The 26386-nt window shown below is 36.5% G+C and overlaps 1 protein-coding gene across 3 annotated transcripts in view; it reads left to right on the top strand.

The window, feature by feature from the left end:
• The first annotated feature begins 423 nt into the window (after positions 1-423).
• Positions 424-26386, top strand: part of MACC1 (MET transcriptional regulator MACC1) — a 41677-nt gene continuing 15714 nt past the window's right edge. For 2 of the 3 annotated variants that reach the window (XM_081536759.1, XM_081536760.1), the window contains exons 1-4: positions 424-739; positions 15209-15331; positions 16805-18846; positions 22342-22530. In XM_081536759.1, coding sequence (XP_081392885.1) covers positions 634-739; positions 15209-15331; positions 16805-18846; positions 22342-22530 — 2460 coding nt within the window. In that variant the 5' untranslated portion in view covers positions 424-633. Of the gene's footprint in view, positions 740-15208; positions 15332-16804; positions 18847-22341; positions 22531-22748; positions 22893-26386 lie in introns of all 3 variants that reach the window. The other variant, XR_014067553.1, reaches the window with a different exon arrangement.

The following is a 26386-nucleotide window of genomic DNA, read 5'->3' as shown; positions in this document are numbered from 1 at the left end:
CTTGTGATCCCATGGACTATAGCCCGCCAGGCTCCTCTATCCATGATATTTTCCAGGCAAGGATATTGGAGTGGGTTACTATTTCCTTTTCCACTTATTATGGATATGTTTTATTATTTTTCAGGTCTGAAGTTTTCCTTTTATGTATTTGTTTAGAGTCCTTTATGCTTTCTGTTTCAGACTATGGTTCTTGGGAAGGTTTCTTAGCTACATCATGAAGCTGAACATGAAACAATTTCCACTCTACTGTTTCTCTGTTTCTGATTTGTACTTGCTAATATGATGTTATCCTGCATAATTATTGTAATTTTCCAAAACTTCAGCTCTGCCAGTGATGGAAGGGTGGTAAGATAAAAAGGATATGATGGAAATCTTGACATGGTTATATTAACATTATGATGTATTGATAGAATGTTTTGAGTCACAACAATTGGAGGCATCATAGAGATGATTGTCCATTACTGATACTGCCTAATGCACCAGGGTCCCTGCTGCCCTCCCTGGAGAGGAGCATAAAGCTATTTTTCTTAGGAAAAGTGACTGCTGATATTTTCCCTGTCAGGTCTTTTAAATCTTTGATCATAATTACCAGAGGTAACACTCAAATGGTTTAATGACTAATGGTAAGGATATATGCAATACCAATCCAAGATTGCCAGTATACAATCAGAAGGTGCCCTGGAGTTAATATCCAGTGAGGCCATACACATGATGAAAACATCCAGTGAAATCACAGCAGGTAGGCATCATCACATTGATTATAGTTCTTTTGTGTTCCATTGAGACTTTTTATACCAGTTGCATTTTCAGGAAAATGCAAAGTTATTTAGGTATGTTTGGCCTTTTGGGAGTGAAGTCCACTAATCCAATAATTGCTCTTCTGACATAGCATGTACTGTCACCTATAAGAGTTATAGCCTAGATGGAAGTATTTTTAATATCACATAGGTCAAGAATTAAATGCAGCACAGATCATAGAAATATAAAGGAGATCTGAGATATTCAAGGACAAGTTGGAAAATACTTTGAACCTACTTGGTGGCTAAAAATAGCAATCTTCCCTATATAATGACTAGCATAAACATAATGACTTCAAATGAATGCACTTTAAAAAAGTAATTCTTTTAAATGGTACTGCTTCCCAGGTTACTCTTGGAAACACTGCCCCCCTTCTGAAAAAAATCTGCGATCTTTCACTAAGTTACACAGTTGGTAAATTTTCTCAGTCACTTAAGGCCTAATTTAAACAGTAAAATAGATGAAGATCAAAACATTACTCATTGGTTCTTTAAGAAAATAAAAAGTAGATCATGTAGAGTCAGAATAATTGTGTTGTAAAAGCATACTGGCAAGAGCATGTCCCCAGTTAAGTTAGTAAGGTAGTAGATTGCTATTTTCCTACTTACTCATTCCAACAAAGACTGACTCATGCTTCTTTAGATGAAGTTTAAAATTTCCCGTTTCTGACAGCAATTGCAACTGAGTATAAAGTTTAACTAGAAGAAAACACGAGGAAATGATAAATGTACCCAGTGCTGTTTGCACCTGTGTAAACATGCACTGCCCTCTGCATGCCAGCACCATGTTCCTTCCAGCCAAGAGCTTTTCCCTTATATTGCCTGTCCCTATACTTATAGGAAAAGAATTCCAGATTTAGAATAAAGTCCAGTGAAGTGTGTGTGCATGTGTGTGTGTGTGTGTGTGTGTGTGTGTGTGTGTATTTATACAGGAAAAAAAAATTACAAGAAGAAAGATCCATTGGGCGGTAGTGGGAACAGCCCAAAGATAGGAGAAATCTATTGGGAAAGAAATTAGCAGAGTGGTTTTTAGAATGTGATTCTTAAAATGTGTCCTTCGCTACCCCAGAACCACTGCATCCTATCACTTGGCCACTTCCTTAGAAAAGCAAATTCTCAAGTGCAACCCCAGCCCTTCTGTTAATAAATTAGAAGGGCTGATGGGGTGGCTCCAGCAAACTGTTCTGTTTGGTGTTTGTTGAAACCTTCCATGTCATTCTAGTAGGGTTGCATTTTACAACTACTGGCTTAAATGACAGTGAAGATCTTCTTAGGTGACTGGAGAAGAGGACTACTCCACAAAGAATTCCAGCACAACCACCTTGTCCCTTTGTTTTTGAGGAGTTATGATCCTACAGGAGCATAATGTCATAAGGCATTATTCCTGGTTCTTACATGGTTGAGATATTCTCACTGTATTCCATTGGGTTATAACTATGTTTTACATCAAGGGTTATTTGCTGCTAAATAATCCTTGGTATAAATTATTCCTTTCTGTCTTTTTTCTGTAAGAAATTAAAGAGTTTAGGTAGATTTCTGTCTAAATTGGTTTTCCATTTAAAATTTACTTTATCGTTTTGAAAAAATACTTTTTTTATTTAAGTATTTTTCCTCATTTTAATTTGCTTAATTTTGCTGAAGGATGTGAACTTAGTTTTCCTGTTTTAAAGTTTTGGCTACACTATTTCAAAGTGTTCTAAGGATTTTAGTATTGGGCATTATATTTGGTAAAATCAACCAGAGAATTTTGAGAATCTGCCAGGAAACGAGGTTCAGTATAAAATGCACATATAATTCTGCTTTTCACTGAAACTTTCCATGTAGCTTCACCTGTTAGAGGAAAAAAACTGCTATTGCACCATTTTTTAATGAGATAATTTTTGCATTTGCTATACACGATGTTTGAAAAATATGACTGCTTTTTCCTTTTCTTTCTCCACCTTCCTTTTCTTTGGCCGTGACACACAATATGTGGGGTCTTAGCTGCCCAGTCAGGGATTGGACCTGCTTCCCCTCCATTGGGAGCATGGAGGGAGTCTTAACCAGTGGACTGGCAGGGAAGGTCATTCTTTTTCTTTTCTTTTCCTTCCTCCTCTATTCTCCTTTCTCCTCTTTAATATTTTTTCTTTATTTTTTTATCAGAAAAGGCTTTTTATTTCTTAAAAAAAGTTTTTGAAATAAAATATCAAGAACTTGAAAGTAATGTATGGCAAAAAAGACAAGTGAGAGGTGAAGGAGGTGTGGTTAACAGATGGACAACAGGAAGTAAGGTTAAACAACAGTGGAAACTCTAACTGGAAGGTAGGTGAGTCTCAGAATGGAATGTTGGGAACCTTGAGTCTGAGAAGGAATATATGGCAGCTTGCATTATGGAGTGTATGGGGTAGCTGTAATGTGCATGAGTAATTATGACTGGTCAGCTACTCACCAGCTGTTCGATCTTGTAGGTTACTTATGTTCCATGGCTAAGATTCATTTTTGGACTCTATGAAATCTGATTTAATATACCTACTTTTCAGTGTTGTCATAGGTCTCAGAGAAAACATATATGTAAAGAAAGCTGAAGCTCAACAATGCCAAGTCTACAGTTAGTACATACTGATACTTTTACTTGTAATTCATCTATTTTCATAGTTGCATGATACTCCATTGTATTATAAAACCACAGTCTATTAATTTATATAGCAAAGGATATTTTGATTGATTCTAGTTTTTTGGTAAATATATAAAGAACATTCTTATATATTTCTTCTAATGCACATATGCAAGGTTAACTAGAAACAAATAACTGGAATTAAAATTGCTAGGTACCACCATCCCAGGTGGCGCTAATGGTAAAGAATGCACCTGCAATCCAAGAGGCCTGGGTGGGGAAGACCCCTGGAATAGAAAATGGCACCCCATTTTTGTCTGGGAAATCCCATGGGCAGAGGAGCCTGGCAGGCTACAGTCTATGGGGCCACAAAGAATCGGACAGGACTGAGCACACACACACACACACACACACACACCGTAAGCATCTTTCCTAGATAATACTAGATTGATTTCTAAGTGGTTGTGCTTATTGACACTTCCACTAGGAGTGTATCAAAGTTTGCTGTGCTCCTCATCTTTTCCAATAATTACTGTTATCAGATTTTAAAACTTTTCCAAATTTCATGGTTGATAATTGTATCTCATGTGGCATCATTTAGCATTTCCCTGATTACTGATAAACTGAGCATATTTTAATATATTTGTTTGATATTAACAAGAGGTAGAAAGAATACACAGAAGAACTATACAAAAAAGATCATAATGACCCAGATAACCATGATGGTGTGATCACTCACTTAGAGCCAGACATCTTGGAGTGCAAAGTCAAGTGGGCCTTAGGAACAATCACTATAAACAAAGCTAGAGAAGGTGATGGAATTCCAGTTGAGCTGTTTCAAGTCCTAAAAGATGATGCTGTTAAATGCTGCACTGAATATGCCAGAAAATTTGGAAAACTCAGCAGTGGCCGCAGGACTGGAAAAGGTCAGTTTTCATTTCAATCCCAAAGAAAGACAATGCCAAAGAATGTTCAAACTACTGCACAATTGCACTCATCTCCCACACTAGCAAAATAATGCTCAAAATTCTCCAAGCTGGGCTTCACCAGTACTTGAACTGAGAATTTCCAGATATTAAACCTAGATTTAGAAAAGGTAGAAGAACCAGAGATCAAACTGCCAAATCTGTTGGGTCATAGAAAAAGCAAGAGAATTCCAGAAAAAAAACATCTACTTCTGCTTCATTGACTACGCTAAAGCCTTTGACTCTGTGGATCACAACAAACTGTGGAAAGTTCTTCAAGAGATGGGAATACTAGACCATCTTACCTGCCTCCTGTGAAACCTGCATGCAGGTCAAGAAGCAACAGTTAGAGAACAAGGTGGCGGAGGAATAGGTGGACATGGAGTATATCTCTCTCCACAGATACAAATAGGAATACACCTTCAGACACAGAAGTGCATGGAGAACACAAGGTGAGAGTGGACAGGCGTACCTGACCAGTGGAAAAGAATATATAGAACCACGCAAAACTTCATAGGATGAAGGAACTAGGGGGAAAAACAGGAGTGTTAGTAGGACTGGACCTGCCCTTGGTGGGTGGGGAACTGAAGCAGGGGTCCGATCCCCACATCGGGGCAATTGTCTGAGTCAGAGGGGAAACATTTAAGGCTGAGAGTGAAACAGCTGATCTGTGGCAGCCTAAATGAAATGAGAATCAGGGAGTCCTTGCTACAGCCATATGTACCTTGAACAGGAATGCTGGTCACCTGGAAGGTGCAGTGGCTGGGAGCTGGAGTTAAGGGATTGTGGGGCAATCCCAGGAGGAGGGCTGCTGTTGACTCCAGAGAGATGGATTGAAGCGATGTGAGGGAGATCATGGTGGAAAATGCCAGTGGAGGAAAGCCAGGTAGCCATGGAAACAAGGCCATGCTGCTGAGTCATGGGTAGTGGGTAGAGCCATCACCATAGCCTCTCTCTCCACACGCCAGCACTGGCAGCTGAACAATAGAGAGGCTGGCCCATCAAACACCTGACACACCGAACTACAGAGTAGGACCCCACCGAGGATGCTCCTTTAAGTGACTGATGCACCAATCTACAGAGTAGGACCCCAGTCAGGGGGGCCCCTCTATGTGCCTGAACAGACAGAGCTATGGAGAAAGACTGGCCAAAGAGGCCTTCTGATTGCCAGCTACAAGATGCTCGAAAAAAGACTCTGATAGGGCCATAACTCCTGCAGCGGAGGCAGTCCATGTCCTTGCACACTTGGCTCCACCAGGGTCCCTGCAAGCCAAGCAGCTGCTCCACCTTCACACTCAATTCTCACTGGGGCAGAGCTGCCATAGGCAAAAAAAGTCTTGCATCTATGGACGCAGGGTCACTTCGGTCGTGTCCAATTCTTTGCGATCCTGTGGATTGTGGCCTGCCAGGTTTCTCTTTCAGAGAGGGGGTTCTCCAGGCAAGAATACTAAAGTGTATTGGCCAATACTGGTTGCCATACTCTTCTAGAACACTGTTTTTCCTGCTGCCTTAGCCGCCAACCCCCCTGAGTACCTGGTGTTGCCAGAAGCCCTGGGAACCAAGCAGCTGCACCATCTCCACACCTGGCCTTCACAGAGGCAAACCCAGGTCCTCCAGGACAACCTCAGGAGTTAAACCCCAGTGGGCGACCCACATGCAGAAGTGGAAATAAAACCACAATTGAAACCCAGGGGCAGTGTGGCTAAGGAAGAATACCCAAAACCTTCAAAACAGCTGTACAAGCTGCAAATTAAATCCACATGATCAACTAGGCAGACTTTGTGTCTATGGAATATATAAAAGACCATTGAGAGCTCCCACAAAAGAAAATGTAGTAGCTCTGATAGCTGTGGACATTGAAGGCAAGACACACAGGAGTAAGACCAGATTAAAATCTGAGCTGCCCCCACAGCAGGTCCAGAGATCAACACAGTGTTGGAGGACATCCTAGGGAGGTAAGGTGGACTGTGACTCTCAGTGAGGGAAAGGACTCCGACAGCAGTGACTGCCTGTATAAACCTCTGCCTGTACATTGGGCTTTTGCAGCTGTGGAGGTTTCCTTTTTTATTTTTCTTTTCTCTTTTTAAAATTTTAATTTTTAAACCTATTATTATTTTTTCAGCATTTATTTCTTTGTTTGCTTTTCCTACTGTTCTTTCCTCTTGCAGTTAATCTTTAACATATATAAATCTTCTTTATCTATCTCTATTTAACTTTGTATATCTACTGTTTCTTTCCTTCTCTCCTTTCCTCTCTACAGATTTGTTAGGTTCATTTTGATTGCTTTATTCCCCAGTTGGCACATTGCTTTACTTTTGTCTTCCAGTTTGTGCTTTAGTTTTGTTCTGATAGATATAATTTTTGGTTTCCTTTGTTCACTGGGTCAATCTATTTGTACTTTATTTTTGTTGGACTGTTTTGATTATGCTTATGGGTGTATATGTATATGTGTATGTTCAGTCACACTTTTTATTGTTGTTATAAAACTCTGCCTCTTAGTTGGACTTTTGCAGTTCTGTGGAGTTTTTCTTTTTTATTTTCTTTTTTCTTTCTTCTTCTGATTTTTCTTCTTTTCTCTTTTTTATAATTTTTAATTTTTTTAAACCTATTATAATTTTTTTACATTTATTCCTTTATTTGCCTTTCCTACTGTTCTTTTCCCCTTGCAGTTAATGTTTAATGTATATAAATCTACCTCTATTTAACTTTGCATATCTATTCTTTCTTTCTTTTCTTTCTTTCCTTTTCTCTCAACATATTTATTAGCTTTGTTTTCATTTCTTTATTCCCCTCTTGACACCTTGCTTTATTTTTGTTTTCCAGTTTGTGCTTTAGTTAGTTTTGTTAACTAGTAAACACAATTTTTGATTTCCTTTGTTCACTGGATCAGTCTACTGTACTTTATTTTTGTTGGGGTGTTTTGACTTTGCTCATGGGGGCATATGTATATCCCATTATTTTAATTATTATTTGCCTGATTTTGTAACTGCCATTTATCTGGAGTTCATCATTGGTTTCTTGGTTTTGGATATTTGTTTTAATCTCACTTAATGCCATAACAAACCACTTGTGGAATCTTTGTTCCTGAGAAGATATCAAGTCCTGAGCCTTTGGAGTGGGAGAACTGACTCCAAGACCCTAGACTACCAGAGAACTAACCCTGGGGAGTATCAAATAGTAAGAACTCACACAAAGGAAACCACTTGAATGCAAGACCTGGCATCACCCAACCACCAGTAGCAGACTGTGCAGGACACCTCATCTAAATAACAAACAAAACAAAAATACAAACCCCATCAGCAGCAGACAAGATTACCACCTCACTCAGCCTTGCCCATTAGAGGAAAAACAAACAAACAATCAAACAAAAAAAAAAAATCTAAGCACAAATCTCACCCTATACAAAGATTACACAAACCACTGGACCAACCTTGGGAGGGCAGAAACCAAAAGGAAGAAAGAATTCAATCTTCTTCAAGGAAGAATTCAACTTTCTTTGAAGCCTAGGAAAAGGAGACCTCAAACACAATAACGTAAAAAAAATAAATAATGAAAAGGCAGAGAAATACTGCACAAATGAAGGAGCAAACTAGAAACACAGAAGTCAAAATAAATGAAGAGGAAATAGGCAAACTATCTGAAAAACAATTCAGAATAATGATAGTAAAGATGATCAAACACCTTGAAAACAAAATAGAGAAAATGCAAGAATCAATTAACAAAGAATTAGAAGAATTAAAAGATAAACACACAGAGACAAACAGCACAATTACTGAACTGAAAAATACTGTAGCAGGAATCAATAGCAGACTGTCTGAAGCAGAAGAACAAATCAGTGAGGGGGAAGATAAAATGGTGGAAATAACTTCTGAAGATCCGAATAAAGTAAAAAGAATGAAAAGAACTGAGGACAGTATCAGAGACCTCTGGAACAATATCAAATGCACCAACATTCAAATTATAGGGGTCCCAGAAGTAGAAGAGAAAAAGAAAGGGTATGAGAAAAATTTTAAGAGATTATAGTTAAAATATCCACAACATGGAAAAGAAAATAGTCAATCAAGTCCAAGAGGCACAGAGTCCCATACAGGATAAACCCAAGGAGAAACATGCCAAGACACATACTAATCGAACTAACAAAGACCAAACACAAAGAAAGAATATGAAAAGCAGCAAGGGAAAAGCAACAAGTAACACATAAGGGAAACCCTATACGCTGAACAGCTGATCTTTCAGCAAAAACTCTGCAGGCCAGAAGGAAATGGCAGGATATATTTAAAGTATTGAAAGGGAAAAATCTACCTGGCAAGGAAAAATGTACTTGGCAAGGATCTCATTCAAAATTAATGGAGAAATAAAAAGCTTTTCAGACAAGCAAAAGTTAAGAGAATTCAGTACCACCAAACCAGCTTTACAGCAAATGTTAATGAGACTTATATAGTCAAGAAATACAAGAGAAGAAAAAAGATTTACAAAATCAACCCTGAACAATTAAGAAAATGGTGATAGGAATATATATATATTATATGATATATATATATATATATATCAATAGTTACTTTAAATGTAAATGGATTAAATGCTCCAACCAAGACACACAGGTTGGCTGAATGGATACAAAAACAAGACCCATATATATGCTGTCTACAAGAAACCCACTTCAGACCTCAAGACACATATAGACTGAACGTGAGAGGGTGGAAAAATACATTCCATGCAAATGCGAAGCAAAAGAAAGCTAGAGTAGCAATCTTCATAGCTGACAAAATAGACCTTAACATAAAGAAGATGACAAGAGAAAAGGAAGGACACTACACAGTGATCAAGGGATCAATCCAAGAGGAAGACATAACAATTATAAATATCTACACACCCAACATAGGAGCACCTCAATACATAAGAAAAGCACTAACAGACATAAAAGGAGAAATTGACAGTATACAATAATCGTAAGAGACCTTAACACCCCACTCACACCAATGGACAGATCATCAAAGAAGAGAATTGATAAGGAAACAAAACTCTTAAGTGATATATTAGATGAAGTGGATCTCATGGATATCTTCAGGACATTCTATCCAAATGCAGAAGAATACACCTTCTTTTCAAGTGCACATGGAAAATTCTCCAGGATAGACCACATCTTGGGGCACAAATCAAACCTCAGTAAACTTAACAAAATTGAAATCATATCAAGCATCTTCTCAGACCACAATGCTGTGGAACTAGATATCAATTACAAGAAAAAACTGTAAGAAACACAAACACGTAGAGATTAAACAACACATTTCTAAATAACCCAACAGGTTACTGAAGAAATCAAAAGGAAAATCAAAAAATTTCTAGAAACAAATGGCAATGAAAACCCAACAACTCAAAACCTATAGGATGTAGCAAAAGCACTTCTAAGAGGGAAGTTTATAATAATACAATACTACCTCCAGAAAAAAGAAAAACATCGAATAGACAACCTAACTTTACACCTAAAACAACTGGAAAAAGAAGGACAGGAAAAAAAAAATTAGTAGAAGGAAAGAAATGATAAAGATCCAAGGAGAAATAAATAAAAAAGAAAGGAAAGAAACAATAGTAGAGATTAATAAAATTAAAAGCTGTTTCTTTGAGAAGATAAACAAAATTAACAAATTGTTAGCCATACTCATCAAGAAAAAGAGAGAGAAGAATCAAATAAACAACATTAGCCATGAAAAAAGAGAGATTACAAAAGACAACACAGAAATACAAAGGATTATAAGAGACCATTATGAACAACTATATGGCAATAAAATAGATAAACTGTAACAAACGGACAGATTCTTAGAAAAGTTCAGTCTTCCAAGACTGAATCAGGAAGAAATAGAAATTATAAACAACTCTATTACAAGCACTGAAATTGAAGCTGTGATCAAAAATCTCCCAAAAACAAAAGCCCAGGACCAGATGGCTTCACAGGAGAATTCTGTCAAACATTTAGAGAAGAGCTGATGCCTATCCTTCTAAAAACTCATTCGAAAAATTGCAGAGGAAGGAACACTTCCAAGCCATCTCTACGAGTCCACCATCACCTCGATACCAAAACCAGACAAAAAATAACACACAAAAAAGAAAACTACAGGCCAATATCATTGATGAGCATAGATGCAAAAATCCTCAACAAAATTTTAGCAAACAGAATTCAGCAACACATCAAAAAGCTTGCACACCATGATCAAGTTGGGTTTATTCCAGGAATGCAAGGATTCTTCAATATATGCAAATCAATCAATGTGATACACCATATTAACAAGTTGGAAGATAAAAAACATGATCATCTCAGTAGATGCAGAAAAAGCCTTTGACAAAATTCAGCACCCATTTGTGGTTGAAACTCTTCAAAAAATGGGTGTAGAAGGAACCTACCTCAACATAGTAAAGACCATATATGATATGCCTACAGCAAACATTATTCTCGATAGTGAAAAACTGAAAGCATTCCCCTTAAGATCAGGAATAAGACAAGGGTGTCCACTTTTGCCACTGTTATTCAACATAGTTCTGGAAGTCCTAGCTACAGCAAACAGTGACAAAAAATAAATAAAAGGAATCCAGATCAGAAAAGAAGAAATAAAGCTCTCACTGTTTGCAGATGACATGATACTGTACATGGAAAACCCTAAAGATAGTACCAGAAAATTACTAGAGCTAATCAGTGTATTTAGCAAAGTTGCAGGATACAACATCAATACACAGAAATCACTTGCATTTCTCTATACTAACAATGAAAAATCAGAAAGAGAAATCAAGGAATCAATCCCATTCACCATTGCAACAAAAAGAATTAAATATCTAGGAATAAACCTACCTAAGGAGACAAAAGAACTGGACACAGAAAAGTACAAGTCACTAATGAAAGAAATCAAAGACGACATAAACAGATAGAGAGATATTCCATGTCCCTGGGTTGGAAGAATCAATATTGTGAAAATGACTATACTGCCAAAAACAATCTACAGATTCAATGCGATCCTTATCAAATTACCATTGACATTATTCACAGAACTAGAACAAAAAATTTCACAGTTCATGTGGAAATACAAAAGACCCCAAATCGCCAAAGCAGTCTTGAGAAAGAATGGAGCTGGAGAAATAAACCTTCCTGATTTCAGATTATACTACAAAGCTACAGTCATCAAGCCTGTATCATTTCAGTTCAGTTCAGTCGCTCAGTCGTGTCCGACAGTATGATACTGGCCAAAAGCAGATATACAGACCAACGGACAAGAGAGAAAGCCCAGAAATAAACCCATGCACCTATGGGTACCTTATTTTTGACAAAGGAGGCGAGAATATACAATGGGGCAAAGACAGCCTCTTCAATAAATGGTGCTGGGAAAACTGAACAGCTACATGGAAAAGAATGAAATTAGAACACTTCCTAACACCATACACAAAGGTAAACTCAGAATGGATTAAAGGCCTAAATGTAAGACCAAAAACTATAAAACTCTTCGAGGAAAACATAGGCAGAACACTCAATGACATAAATCAAAGCAAGATCCTCTATGACCCATTTCCTAGAGTAATGGAAATAAAAACAAAAATAACCAAGTGGGACCTGATTAAACTTTAAAAGCTTTTGGACAGCAAAGGAAACTCGAAGCAAGGTGTAAAGACAACCCTGCGAATGGGAGAAAATAATAGCAAATGAAACAACTGACAAAGGATTAATTTCCAAAATATACAAGCAGCTCATATAACTCATACCAGAAAAACAAACAACCCAATCAAAAAGTGAGAAAAAGACCCAAACAAGCGTTTCTCCAAAGAAGACATACAAATGGCTAACAAACACATGAAAAGATGCTCAACATCGCTCATTGTTAGAGAAATGCAAATCAAAATTACAGTGAGATATCACCTTGCTCCAGTCAGAATGGCCATGATCAAAAAGTCTACAAACAATAAATTTGGAAGAGGTATGGAGAAAAGGGAACACTCTTGCACTGTTGGTGGGAATGTAAATTGATACAGCCACTATGGAGGATGGTATAGAGATTCCTTAAAAAACTAGCAATAAAACCACCATATGACCCAACAATCCCACTCCTAGGCATATACCCTGAGGAAAGCAAAATTGAAAACGGCACATGTATCTTATTGTTCATTGCAGCATTATTTACAATAGCTAGAACCTTGAAGCAATCCAGATGTCCATCGACAGATAAATGGCTAAAGAAGTTGTGGTCATATACACAATGGAATATTACTCAGCCATAAAAAGGAATGCATTTGAATCAGTTCTAATCAGGTGGATGAACCTAGAACCTATTATAGAGTGAAGTAAGTCAGAAAGAGAAATATCGTATTCTAATGCATATATAAGGAATCTAGAAAAATGGTACTGAAGAATCTATTTACAGGGCAACAGTGGAGAAACAGACATAGAGAATAGACTTATGGACATGGGAAGTGGGGAGGAGAGGATGAGATGTACAGAAAGAGTAACTTGGAAACTTACATTGCCATATGTAAAATAGATAGCCAACAAGAATTTGCTATATGGCTCAGAAAACTCAAACAGGGACTCTGTGTTGACCTAGAGGGGTGGGATGAGGAGGGAGATGGAGGGAGTTTCAAAAGGAAGGGGATATATGTATACCTATGGCTGATTCATGTTGAGGTTTCACAGAAACAACAAAATTCTGTAAAACAATTATCCTTCAATAAAAAATAAGAAAAAAAAAGTAGCAATGGTTAGAACTGGACATGGAACAATGGACTGGTTCGAAAATGGGAAAGAAGTATGTCAAGGCTGTATATTGTCACTCTGCTCATTTAACTTATATGCAGAGTACGTCATGCAAAATGCTGGACTGGATGAATTGCAAGCTGGAATCAAGATTGCTGGGAAAAATATCAATAACCTCATATATACAAAAGACACCATGCTTATGTCAGAAAGTGAAGAGGAACTAAAGAGCCTCTTGATGATGGTGAAAGGAGAGAGTAAAAAAAGCTGGCTTAAAACGCAGTATTTAAAAAACTAAGATCGTGGCATTTTGTCCCATCACTTCATGGCAAATTAGATGGTGAAACAATGAAAACACTGACAGACTTTATTTTCTTGGGCTCCAAAATCACTGCAGATGGTGACTGCAGCCATGGAATTAAAAGACGCTTGCTCATTGGAAGAAAAGCTGTGACCAACCTAGACAGCATATTAAAAAGCAGAGACATTACTTTGCCAGCAAAGGTCTGTCTAGTCAAAGCTATGGTTTTTCCAGTAGTCATGTATGGATGTGAGAGTTGGACCATAAGGAAAGCTGAGCACTGAAGAATTCATGCTTTTGAACTATGATGTTGGAGAAGACTCCTGAGAGTCCCTTGGACAGCAAGGAGATCAAACCAGTCAATCCTGAAGGAAATCAATTCAGAATATTCATTGGAAGGACTGATGCTGAAGCTGAAGCTCCAATACTTTGGCTACCTGATATGAAGAACTGACTCATTAGAAAAGACCCTGAAGCTGGAAAAGATTGAAGGCAGGAAGAGAAGGGGACAACAGAGGATGAGATGGTTGGATGGCAGCACTGACTCAATGAACGTTAAGTTTGAGCAAGCTCTGGGAGATGGTGATGGACAAGGAAGCCAGATATGCTACACTCCATGGGGTTGCAAAGAGTCGGACATAACTTAGCAACTGAACCACATTCTCCTCCTACCTTCAATCTTAATATATTTAGGGATTGATTATTTTTGCTTTTTGTGAGAAATACTTATTCAAATATTATTTCAAAATTTTTTGTAATGTTGTCTTATTTGTAGAAGTTTTCAATATATTTTGGAACCCAATCCTTTTTTCTTCTTCAGTCATATATAATGAAAATATCTTCTCCCAGTTTTTGGCTTGTGTTTTTACTTTTTGTGAACAATGTCCTTTGATATATAGGATATCTCATTCTTTTTTTTTTATGGTTTGCATTTTGTGTTTGTGCTTAGCTTAAAAATTGTTTCAAACAGCATCAAAATAAATCCTTAGACTCTACTTACAAAGTTTTGCTTTTCAGTCTTTAAATCTCTTAGAATAAATTTTTGCATATGATCAATGTGATTTTTTTCAGCATGAACTACCAATTGTACCATCACTGTTTATTGAATTATCTATTTCCACACTGCTCTGCCTGGCTGTCTCTATCATATATAAATATTAAGTTTTCATTTGAGGGTGATACTACTTCTGGGGATATTGTGTGTCCTTAGTATATTTCTATTCCAAATCCACATTGTCTTACTTAGCACATATTTCTAACAAATGATGATATCTTGTATCACACATCACTTCTGTCTTGTCCTTCTGGATTGTCTTGAATAGCCCTTTGCTTTTCTTCAAAATTTTAAAAACAGCCTAAGTTACAAACATGTACATAATATGTGATTTTTCTTGAACTGCATTGAATTTATAGGAGAGTTTGGAGAGAATATCAAGTTTAATGATTTTTTTAGTTTTTCAATTATCAAACAACAAATGCCTATTTAGTGGAGTTTCAATTTACTATTCTTTTTGTTATCCTTGGGTTTTTCATTATTACATTTTTTATAGTATAGTATTCCTAATGCATTTTTAGGTTTGTTTGTTGCTATTAATCCAGGATCTGAGTGTTTTTCAAAGGATTGTTAATATCTGTATCAGGATATCTAGTCAAGCATCCTACCAGAAGTAGAGGATCTATGTAGAGTATTTTTGTATGTAGTTTTCTATTTAAATCTGCAGATTTCTTTGAGTTTGGTTTCTATGCCGACCTGTTTATATTATCTTATAAGAAATATACATATATATGTAACATATATATGCATATATATTATTTACTTTGTAGGTGGAATAATGTTAACCAGTGAAAAAGCCCATTTTTGGTCAGGAGGAATTTCACGAAGTAGGTCTGAAGGAAATCTGTTTGACATGGAAGCCCGAAAATCCTCAAGAAATTGTGATATTACAGGTACAGGAATTTATAATTATTGAAATCTTTTTTATCCATCACGACTAATTATTGGGGGACTACTTCTGAAATGTGTTACAAACAATTAAGAGAATTGTAAAATTACAACTTTATCATTGAAATACTTACACTATCATTAAAAAGATGAGAAAAATAAAATAGTCAAAATAAAATAAAACAGGTTATAGTAATATTATAAGGAGACAAAGTTCTTTATTAAATGAACATATATGCAATAAATACAGTGAGTTTTGATGTTAAAGAGACATCTATAGGTTGCACTGGGCCAATAAATCCAGTCTAAAAGAATTGAATAGATTCTCAGAGGAAATGTATGTTTTAAGAGAGTTTGGAGGTCCTAGATTTGAAGAAAAGTGTAAAAATAAAAGAAATGCAGCAATTGTTTTTCAAAATAAATCTTAGTATTTTTAATGTATGACACTTAAAACTAATTTCAATCAATATATAGTTCTATATATAACAAAAAAGTCTGAAAGCTTACTTGAATTCATTTTTCTATTTTAGCTTTCATTTTCTCTAAAGCATCCACAGTTTTACAAAGTCCACAGAATCATTATCAATATTTATTAAAAAAGTGATCAAATATAATTTGCTATAAACATAAATAGTCAGTATTTTGGAGTTATACAGAAATTCATTATAGTTGATATATAAGTATTTGAATGTGTTGCTGATTCTTAAAATATCCACTTTCCAATGTAACAGTGTATTTCCCTTTTGTGGTGGTAATAAGCCTGTTCTTTGCCATTTTAAACTTTAAACAGCTCAATGAATTCCTTCAAGTAGTAAATCTAATGGTGGTCTATTTTTTCAGTGCTGATTTTCATGAAATGTTCACTTTTCATGAAAAAAAATTCAACCTATTAAAATTTATCAATATGAAATTTTCAGAAAATATTCTAAGGAATCCATGCTTGTCTAGTTTGTTATTTTTTTAAAACATTTTAGCTGTTTATAGATATATTTGATATTTTTCACATATTGAATATTATCAGAAAAGAAAATGTTAAATAAATAATCTAGATGTAATGAGACCAACCACTGTATATTTAGAAAAATCTGGATAATAGACTAAATTATTCTGTTAATTCAGAGGTACTCATTTATGAAAATGACATGTTAAACAAGGCATAAATGTATGTAGTCTGGGTCATTTTCACAAATATGTGTTAAATGATTATTATTGAAATTTCTAAATTTTTTGTTTATAAATCATAGTGTCTTAAGATAAAATAATGTTACATAGAGTCAAAATAACCTGGTCAAACAATTTCTCTTTCCTCTCAACATGAAAATTTGACCAAACTTAACATTAATTCTGTAGTACTTAGACTGGAGATCAAAGACAAATAAAAATTTTTCAATTTTTAAGCTATAATAAAAATTAATCTTGGTTGTATCTCAGAATGCCATTTCATCTTTGTTTTGCTTTATTTTGGCTTAAACAACAAGAATGTCCAGATCCAGATTTGCCTCTTGATTGGCCAGAGGATTTCACACTTCATGGCAATAATGCTTCTAATGCTACAAATCCATTCTGGAATGAACTGTCTGCATCTAACCCATTTTTGGACGATGTAACTCAGCTAAGAAATAACCAGAAGAGAGATAATATTTCTATCTTGAAGGAAGATCCTTTTCTTTTTTTTAGAGAAATAGAAACTGGAAACTCTTTTGATTCCTCTGGTGATGAACTTGATGTGCATCGGTTGCTTAGGCAGTCTTCTTCAAGGAAATCTGGAAGATCTAAAAGTGTTTCAGAACTTTTGGACATTTTGGATGACACAGCACATGCTAATCAGAATATACATAACTCTGACCAGATCTTAGAACAAGACTTACAATGGCTTCAAAACGATCGAGAGGCTTATAAAATGGCTTGGTTAAGTCAGCGCCACCTTGCCCGTTCCTGCCTAGATTTGAGTACAATTAATCAGAGTCCTGGATGGGCCCAAACACAAGTTGCAGAGACTACAGTAGTTTGCAAATTAAACCACCAAGGAGGGTCAGTACAATTACCTGAATCAGATATCACTGTTCATGTGCCCCAAGGCCATGTAGCTGTGGGAGAATTCCAAGAGGTATCTCTAAGGGCTTTTCTAGATCCTCCACAAAAGCTTAACCATGATCTTTCATGCACCATAAGCCCACTGTTGGAAATCACATTAGGTAACCTTAACACAATGGAAGCCATTTTGCTGGAGATGAAAATTGAGGCTGAAGTGAAAAAGGATCCTTTCAGCCAAGTCATGGCAGAAATAGTGTGTTTACACAGTCTGGATAAAGAAGGCCCTTTCAAAGTATTAAACAACTGCTACATTTATAAAGATACCATCCAAGTCAAGCTAGTAGATTTGAGTCAAGTGATGTATCTAGTGGTTGCCGCACAAACTAAAGGTACTCAATCACCAGCTGCCACCATTTGGGATTATATCTACAAAACCCTTTCAGTTGGAATTTATGGACCCAAATATATCCACCCCAGTTTCACTGCTGTTTTCACAGTTTGCGGACATAGTTATATGCCAGGAAAGCTTACTATCTCTGATATTAAAAAAGGTGGGAAACCCAACACATCTCCAGTTGTGTTTCACCTCTGGGGGAAGCATTCCTTCTTACTTGAAAAGCCACAAGATTTAAGTATATCTGTCTTATCATGTGATCCTGATTTTGAAGTAAAAGCAGAAAGAAAAAGGAAAGAAGTTAAGCAAAAGCACTTGCAATCAGGTCAAGTAGTTCATCAACAATTTTTCTTCTCTTTAGTTGACTCCAGAGAAATGCACTTGTTTGTTTTCTGTGTTCAGGTGGAGCCTCGCAGTGGTAGGCCAGTTACACAGTTCTTTATAACGTCACCTGATCCAGCTCCAAACCTAAAAAGACTGTCAAATCTGCCAAGTGATTTGCAGACGAAGGAAATCAGATCTTCTCCTTTATTACCAACAGTGCATGTTAAATATCCTACATTTCAAGACAAAAAATTGAACTTTACCAGCTATGGAATAACCCAGAAGACAGTGATAAGACAAAATAAGATTGAATACTTACTTGAATATTTCAAAGGGGACACAGTAGCTCTTCTTGGAGAAGGTAAAGTAAAAGCCATTGGACAGTCCAAAGTGAAAGAATGGTATGTGGGAGTCCTCAGAGGTAAGATTGGGCTTTTACATTGCAAAAACATCAGGGTGATTGCAAAGGAACAAGTAATGTCTAAGTCAGATAATGTCTTCACAACCCGGAATCTTCTTGAACAAATTACCCTTCCTCTTAAAAAAATGACTTACATCTACTCAGTTGTCTTGACCTTGGTGTCAGAAAAAGTGTATGATTGGAAAGTTTTAGCTTATGTCCTAGGCTATTCACATCTGGCACTGGAAGACTTTGATCAACTACAAGCAGACAAAGAATCAGAAAAAGTTGCTTATGTTGTAAAGAGGTTAAAGGAAGATTGCCATGCAGATAGAAATACCAGGAAGTTTCTTTATGAACTTACTGTGGTGAGTATTGCTTGATCACAGGAATTTACTTACTGTAGAGAACTCTATTAACTTGGCAATATTTATAAGTAAACATACGAGAGTAGTTTAAAAAACTCTCAGCAGTCTCAAGTAAATTGAAGTTACTTCAGAGCTTTGCGTACAAGATCATATAACTAGTTTCTTAGATTTGATGTTCAATTGTGATTTTCCCAGAAACTAGGCCCCCAAGGATCATCCTTTAATGGAAGATTAAAGATTCTGTTCGTGCTAAAACATAACAATTAAGAGATCCCTTTTTTTCCTCTCTCAAATATTTAGATAGCTCTTAAAATATCAGAGGAGCTCCAATTACATTAAAGTAAATAAGACAAAACTGAAACAAAACTACTTAACTTGGGCATTGCTTGTAGATTCACTTTTTAGTGTTCTTTAGACATTTCGCCAATGTCCTTAACTTTAGCAATTTAACATTTGTCTTCTGTATGCAGTGCATCACAATCCAAAAGTTATATTGCTAATTCTCTTCTTAATCTTTATGTTTTAATAGGACTCTAAGAATCATGTTTTTTTTCAACATAGCATTCACCCCAGTGTAAGGCTCAGCAGAGAACTATAAAAAACATGAAGAACTATTTTGTCTTAAATTTGGACATTCAGTAATTTATAAAAGTAAAAAAAAAAAAAACAAATCAAGAGCATATTTCTAAAAATGGCTAACATGTGACTATACAAATAATAATAATGATATATGCCACTTTCCCAAGGATCTCTATATATTTGGCACTGTGCCCAGCACTCTATACATACTCTCTCATTTCACCATTTTAACCGCAATACAGGATAAGTCTAGTTAGATCTCCATCTTCAAATAGAGGAAACAGAGTCTTGAGAGGTTGGGCAACTTGCCCAAGATCTGCCAGTTGGTTAGTATCAGAGATGGGATTTGAAATCTATTTAGTTCCAAAGCCACACATAAAACCACTATATTTCCCCGAAACAAAGTTTTTAACAATGTACATATGTATATAAAGATATTTAAGTATGTGTGTTGGTGTGTAATAAATATCTTTGTAATTGTGTGAAACTGATGCCCTGTAAGAGATGAGTGGTTCATGTAAGATGAGGCAGACTCATGTAGAGGAGTCAGGTTTGAATCAAAGTGCAAAATGGGAGAAAAAATTTTTGGCAAGGAGTTTATTCTGTGATGTTAACAATAGCTAACATGACATAGTATATATATATGGGCTTATGGGCTTCCTGGGTAGCTCAAATGGTAAAGAATCTGCCCTCAGTGTGGGAGATCTGGGTTTAGTCCCTGGGTCAGGAAGATCCCATGGAGAAGGGAATGGAAATCCACTCCAGTATTCTTACCTGGAGGATTCCATGGACAGAGGAGTCTGGTGGGCTATATAGTTCATGGGGTTGCAAAAAGTCAGACACGACTGAGCGACTAACACACACACACAGATACTCTTCAATTGTTTTTATGATTCTACAATGATACTGAGAAGGGTGAATTTTTAAAACCCAATATCCAATTAATTAGGTGGTTTTATGATAGTGTGATGCATTCTCACTTAATCCGGGCCATTTACAGTCATTGGCTGATCTTCCTGATTGAAGCTGCACATGCATTTTGCAATAGCTCATGACCTCTCATAGCTGTGTTCAGCATGGACCCGTGAAAGTTTGAACTGAAAATTGCTTTCTTGTTTCTCTTAGTGGCAGAAAAGGTTATATTGACCAAATGGTCTTAAAATTTAAGCTGGGTTACACTTACTCTATGTTGGTGTATGATAGTTGAGTCACTTTGGTGACTAACTAGACAGTGCTGGTGGAGAGCTCATTTAAGGGAGTAGTTCCTACAATTTCGTGTTGCGCCTCAGTGGAGGCTTCAAAATTTCTGAAAGCAAAGAGCTAAGGTCTAGTTATCTAACCAGAAGATGATGAAGCATATGGTATAGAGGCTACCTCTTGAAACTTTATTTGTGTAGTGAAAAGTGAAAGTGAAAGTCATTCAGTTGCTTCCGACTCTTTGCAACCCCATGTACTATACAGTCGATGGAATTAGGTGTACCTTTTTCTTGGATTGTATACTTGGGATTCCAGCTTGAGGTAGCTGGAAATGAACTTATAAAGATTGTGGGTTACAATCTCCTTAATCTCTCTAGACATTAAGACTGTCTTTATATATTTTGGAATTTGACACTCTAAGCAGTTCAGCATCTAATTCAACTTTCATAATGATTATAGGGGGTTAGCTGGGGTAGTATTACTATCATATCCACTTTAAAAGTCATTAAATAGAGATATTTTGTGATTTATCTAAATTCCTATTCTTTGTGGAGTTGGATTTTAAACTTAGGTTTTATAACTTTCAGTGCAAATTTCTTTTCCTTAAAACAAGGAACTGGGATAAGCTAAACCCACTCCACAGTTTACTAAAAGCACCTTCAGGGGCCTGCTGTCTCAGCACTGCTTCTCCCTGAGGTCACAACTCCTCTGCATAAATTTACGGATAAATATAGTCCACATATAGAGACCACAGGTAGTTCTGCTAATGCATCCATAATAATGAACATTCCTTGGACTTTAATAGTTGCTTCACTCAGTCATTCATTTTTACTTACTGTTTCACAATGTTAGATAAAGCTTTTAAGTGCCATGAAATGATGAGGGACTACTGAACATTTTTATCTGAACAGAAAAGAAATATAGATAAAACTCATCTTGTACTTTAAAAATATATTCGAGACAAAAGAGAAACTCGTAGACTTGTTTGAAACATGCATGGAGACTGACAAACTCAGATGCTTAATTAAGGAAGAAAAAAGAGTCTGAAGGTTTTCTTTTTTGTATTGTTGAAACCTAAGTATTTTATATTTGATACCTTGTGATTTAAATTTAGCATTAACTACATTGATGATAAAGGGAGAGAGTTAATTTTTTTAAGTTATTAATAGCAATAGCTTTGTTCAAGGTTGTCTAAGTGTCTCATTTTTATGCAATACACATAATTCTGGGGAGTTTTAAATCGTATTTTGATTAAAAAATTAAATAATACTTACCAACAGCTGTGTGCTCACTCTAGAAATCCTATAGCCAGTCCTCTGGAAGGAAAGTAATTACTGTTTGTATAGTGAATAATCATGGGTTAATAAATTATTAACTGCTAAAACCTCAGGGTGTCTTTGGAAGTGGCTAATTCAACTTCCTCCTTTGGTAATTAAGGATATTAAGAGACATATTAGTTAAGTGGTTTACTTAAGGCCCTATAATTAGTTACCAAGTTAGCCCTAAACCTCCCCTTAATTCTGGTCTAGTTTGTATCCTCTGTACTTTGCTTGTTGGATTCGCTTAAAAGTAAATCAACTCTTTGAATTTTAGAAAATTCAAATATATGTGTGGTGAAAAAAAGGATGCCAGTTTCCAGAATATATAATAACAAATTTAATTTCTAGATAAAAATTCAAATTAGTTGCTTTAAATTATGACATGCAATTGTTGCTGCAGGCTCTGCTGAAGATTGATTGCCAAGGGTTAGTAGTGCATCTTATCCAAGAGGCTGCTATTCTGACTTCAGCTGTCAAGCTGGGGAAAGGCTGGAGGGAACTAGCTGAAAAGTTAGTGCGACTCACAAAGCGACAAATGGAGGCATATGAAATTCCTCACCAAGGAAAATCTGGAGATGTGGCTATAGAGGTAAGATTTCTGTTCATCTAAGTAGTAAAAAACTGCAGACAAAGTAAATCAAATGCAATCAAGAGTGCGCTGCGTATACTAACTGATTGAGGGAGTGTTCTAAAGGATCCACTCACTGAAATCACTGCACCTATAACCATTGATGTTATCTGAAATATACACATCACTCTTTAATGTTATTAAGAACCTTTAAGATATATTGATGTTTTTCCTACTAGATTGCATATGGCCTTTTATCAAATAAATTGACCAAATTAGATCGGCAGTTGTTATGAAGGGCAATAAGAACTTGAGGCGGAGAAAAGATAAACTTTGAAGGAAAGAGTTGGGACCCAGTCAGGACAAGGAAAAGGGACACAATAGTAAGTATTTATCAGCTTCAGAAATAGAATTAGTCATTGGTGGTAAATAATGTTTGGTGACAAAAAAAAACATTTAAGAGAGTAAATGGTGTGAGGTCTTTGGTAACAATAGCTAGAGATATCTGTGTGCATTATCTATCTCCTTCACAATTTTGCATGCAATAACTATAGACATCAAATACAGAATGACAGCTGTCGACTTAAAATATAGTCACAAACTAAAAGTTGAGAGTTATATTTTATTTGGAAATTTTGGGGAGTTAAGCCTGAGAGGCAGCATCTCGAGCAGCCCCAAAAGAACTGCTCTGAGGAAGTTGGGGGAGAAGTCAGGTCATATAGAAGTTTGCAACAAAGGCCAGGTAGTCTGAACATCAAAAGTATTTGATAAATTACAGAAAACCAGATATCTCAAGTTAAGGAATGTAGCACTTTTCTATGTATGGGAAAATACAAGAGTCTGGGCTTACTGAAATGATTACTTTCATATGCATCTCAGCCATCTGGACCCAGCATCCTGCATGTTTCACATCCTGAATTCCTCCATGCTCACTGTAGGGAGTGACTGTGACCCAATGGGCCAGAGAGCTCAGGTGCTCTTCCTGCGTACCCTTAGGACTCAGGAATTCACATTTGGAGAACTGGAGTCACTGATGACTGTGATCCTTGTTTGCTGGTATGGCAGGAAATACTCCATTTCTCACAGCATGTAAAACAAGGCAAATACGTAAAATGCAAAATTTTTATTAACATTAAAACAAAGTATACTATTCAATGTAAGTTATATAAATATTTTCTCTATTTACCATAAAGACATATGAGTCATTTTTTTATTGACTAAATCAAATCCCTTATGATTATACAGTGGAAGTGACAAATAGATTAAAGGGATTAGATCTGATAGAGAGAGTGCCTGAAGAACTATGGAAGAGGTTCGTAACACTGTACAGGAGGCTGTGATCAAAACCATCCCCAAGAAAAAGAAATGCAGAAAGGCGAAATGGTTGTCTCAGGAGGCCTTACAAATAGCTGAGAAAAAAAGAGAAGCAAAAGGCAAAGAGAAAAGGAAAGATATAGCCATCTGAATACAGAGTTCCAAGGAATAGCAAGGAGAGATAAGAGAGCCTTCCTAAGTGATTGATACAAAGAAATAGAGGAAGACAACAGAATGGGAAAAACTAGAAATTTGAAATACCAAGGGAACAAAACATTTAGAAATACCAAAAAAAATTAGAAATACCAAGGGAACATTTCATGCAAAGATGGGCTTAATAAAAGACAGAAACAGTATGAACTTAACAGAAGCAGAAAATATTAAGAGGTGGCAAAAATGCACAGAAGAACTATACAAAAAAGATCTTAATAACCCAGATAAGTATGATGGTGTGATCATTGACCTAGTGGCAGACCACCTGGAGTGTGAGGTCAAGTGGATCATAGGAAGCATCACTATGAACAAAGCTAGTGGAGGTGATAGAATTCCAGCTGAGCTATTTCAAATCCTAAAAAATAATGCTGTTAAATTGCTGCACTCAATATGCCAGCAAGTTTGGAAAACTCCCAAGTGGCCACAGGACTGGAAAACGTCAGCTTTCATTCCAATCCCAAAGAAAGGCAATGCCAAAGAGTGTTCAAACTACTGCATGATTTCACTCATCTCATACACTAGCAAAGTAATGCTCAAAATTCTCCAATCTAGTCTTCAACAGTACATGAATCTAGAACTTCCAGATGTTCAAACTGGATTTAGAAAAGGCAAAGGAACCAGAGATCAAATTGTCAATGTCCTTTGGATCACAGAAAAAGCAAGAGAATTCCAGAAAAACATCTACTTCTGCTTCATTGACTCCATTAAAGCCTTTGACTGTGTGGATCACAACATACTGTGGAAAATTCTTAAAGAAATGGGAATACCAGACCACCTTACCTGCCTCCTGTGAAATCTGTATGCAAGTCAAGAAGCAACAGTTAGAACTGGACATAGAACAATGGACTGGTTCCAAATTAGGAAAGAAATACATCAAGGCTGTATATTATCACCCTGCGTATTTAACAGGGTGCAGAGTACATCATGTGAAATGCCAGGCTGGATGAAGCACAAACTTGAATCAAGATTGCTGGGAGAAATATCAAAAACCTCAGATACGCACATGAAACCACCTTTATGGCAGAAAGCCAAGAAGAACTAAAGAGCCTCTTGATGAAAGTGAAAGAGGAGAGTGAAAAAGCTACCTTGAAACTCAACATTCAAAAAATGAAGATCATGGCATCTAGTCTCATCACTTCATGGCAAATACATGGGGAAACAATGGAAACACTGACAGACTTCATTTTCCTGGGCTCCAAAGTCACTTCAGATGGTGACTGCAGCCATGAAATTAAAGACATTTGCTCCTTGGAGAAAGGCTATGAGAAACCTAGATGGCATATTAAAAAGCAGAGACATTACTTTGCCAACAAAGGTCCGTCTAGTCAAAGCTATGGTTTTTCCAGTAATCATGTATGGATGTGAGGTTTGGATCATAGAGAAAGCTGAGCACTGAAGAATTGATGCTTTTGAACTGTGGTATTGGAGAAGACTCTTGAGAGTCCCCTGGACACAAGAAGATCAAACCAGTCAATCCTAAAGGAAATTAGTCCTCAATATTCATTGGAAGGACTGATGCTGAAGATAAAGCTCCAGTACTTTGGCCACCTGATGCGAACTGACTTATTGGAAAAGACCTTGATGCTGGGCAAGATTGAAGGCAGGAGGAGAAGGGGATGACAGATGATGAATGCTTGGATGGCATCATCGACTTGATGCACGTGAGTTTGAGAAGCTCCGGGAGTTGGTGATGGACAGGGAAGCCTGACATGCTGCAGTCCATGGGGTCGCAAATGAGCGACTTAACCTAACTGAAATAAAAGTATTCCAGTGATGAGCACATATAAAATGGTCTATATCTCTGTTTCACATGAGTGTAAACATTTTCAAAATATTTCAGTTAAGGAAAAATTATCTCTCGAGTTAGATAGTGACTTGATAGGAGGCAAAATCTATATTCTCTGCTTCCTTTTTGAGCATAGAACTGGGTATTAGTTTCTTGAGAAAATATTCTTACTTTAAAGTAACTATGTCACCTGTGTGTGCAGTGTGTGTCTGCAGACTAGAGCCTGGCAGCCTACAGTCCATGGGGTCTCAAAGAGTCAGATATGACTGAGCACAAGCACACACTCACACACCTATTAGAGTAGCCAAAATCCAGAACACTGACCACACCAAATGCTATTGAGAATATGAGTAACAGGAACCCTCATTCATTGCTGGTGGAAATACACAGTCTCTTTGAAGTGTCTTGGCTGTTTCCGGAAATGAAATATACTCTTGGTATATGATCCATCAGTCCTGCTCCTTGGTGTTTTACTCAAAGGCATTGAAAACTTTTGTCCACACAAAAACCTGTACATGAATGTTTACAGTTTCTGTAGTCATAATTAGTAAAACATGGAAGTAA

The sequence above is a fragment of the Giraffa tippelskirchi genome, chromosome 10 (assembly GCF_054371585.1).
Source record: "Giraffa tippelskirchi isolate mGirTip1 chromosome 10, T2T-mGirTip1v1.2.pri, whole genome shotgun sequence".
In the NCBI taxonomy this organism is placed as follows: Eukaryota; Metazoa; Chordata; class Mammalia; order Artiodactyla; family Giraffidae; genus Giraffa; species Giraffa tippelskirchi.
The sequence above is the reverse complement of the archived record's forward strand: the minus strand, read 5'-3'. Positions and strand labels throughout refer to the sequence as shown.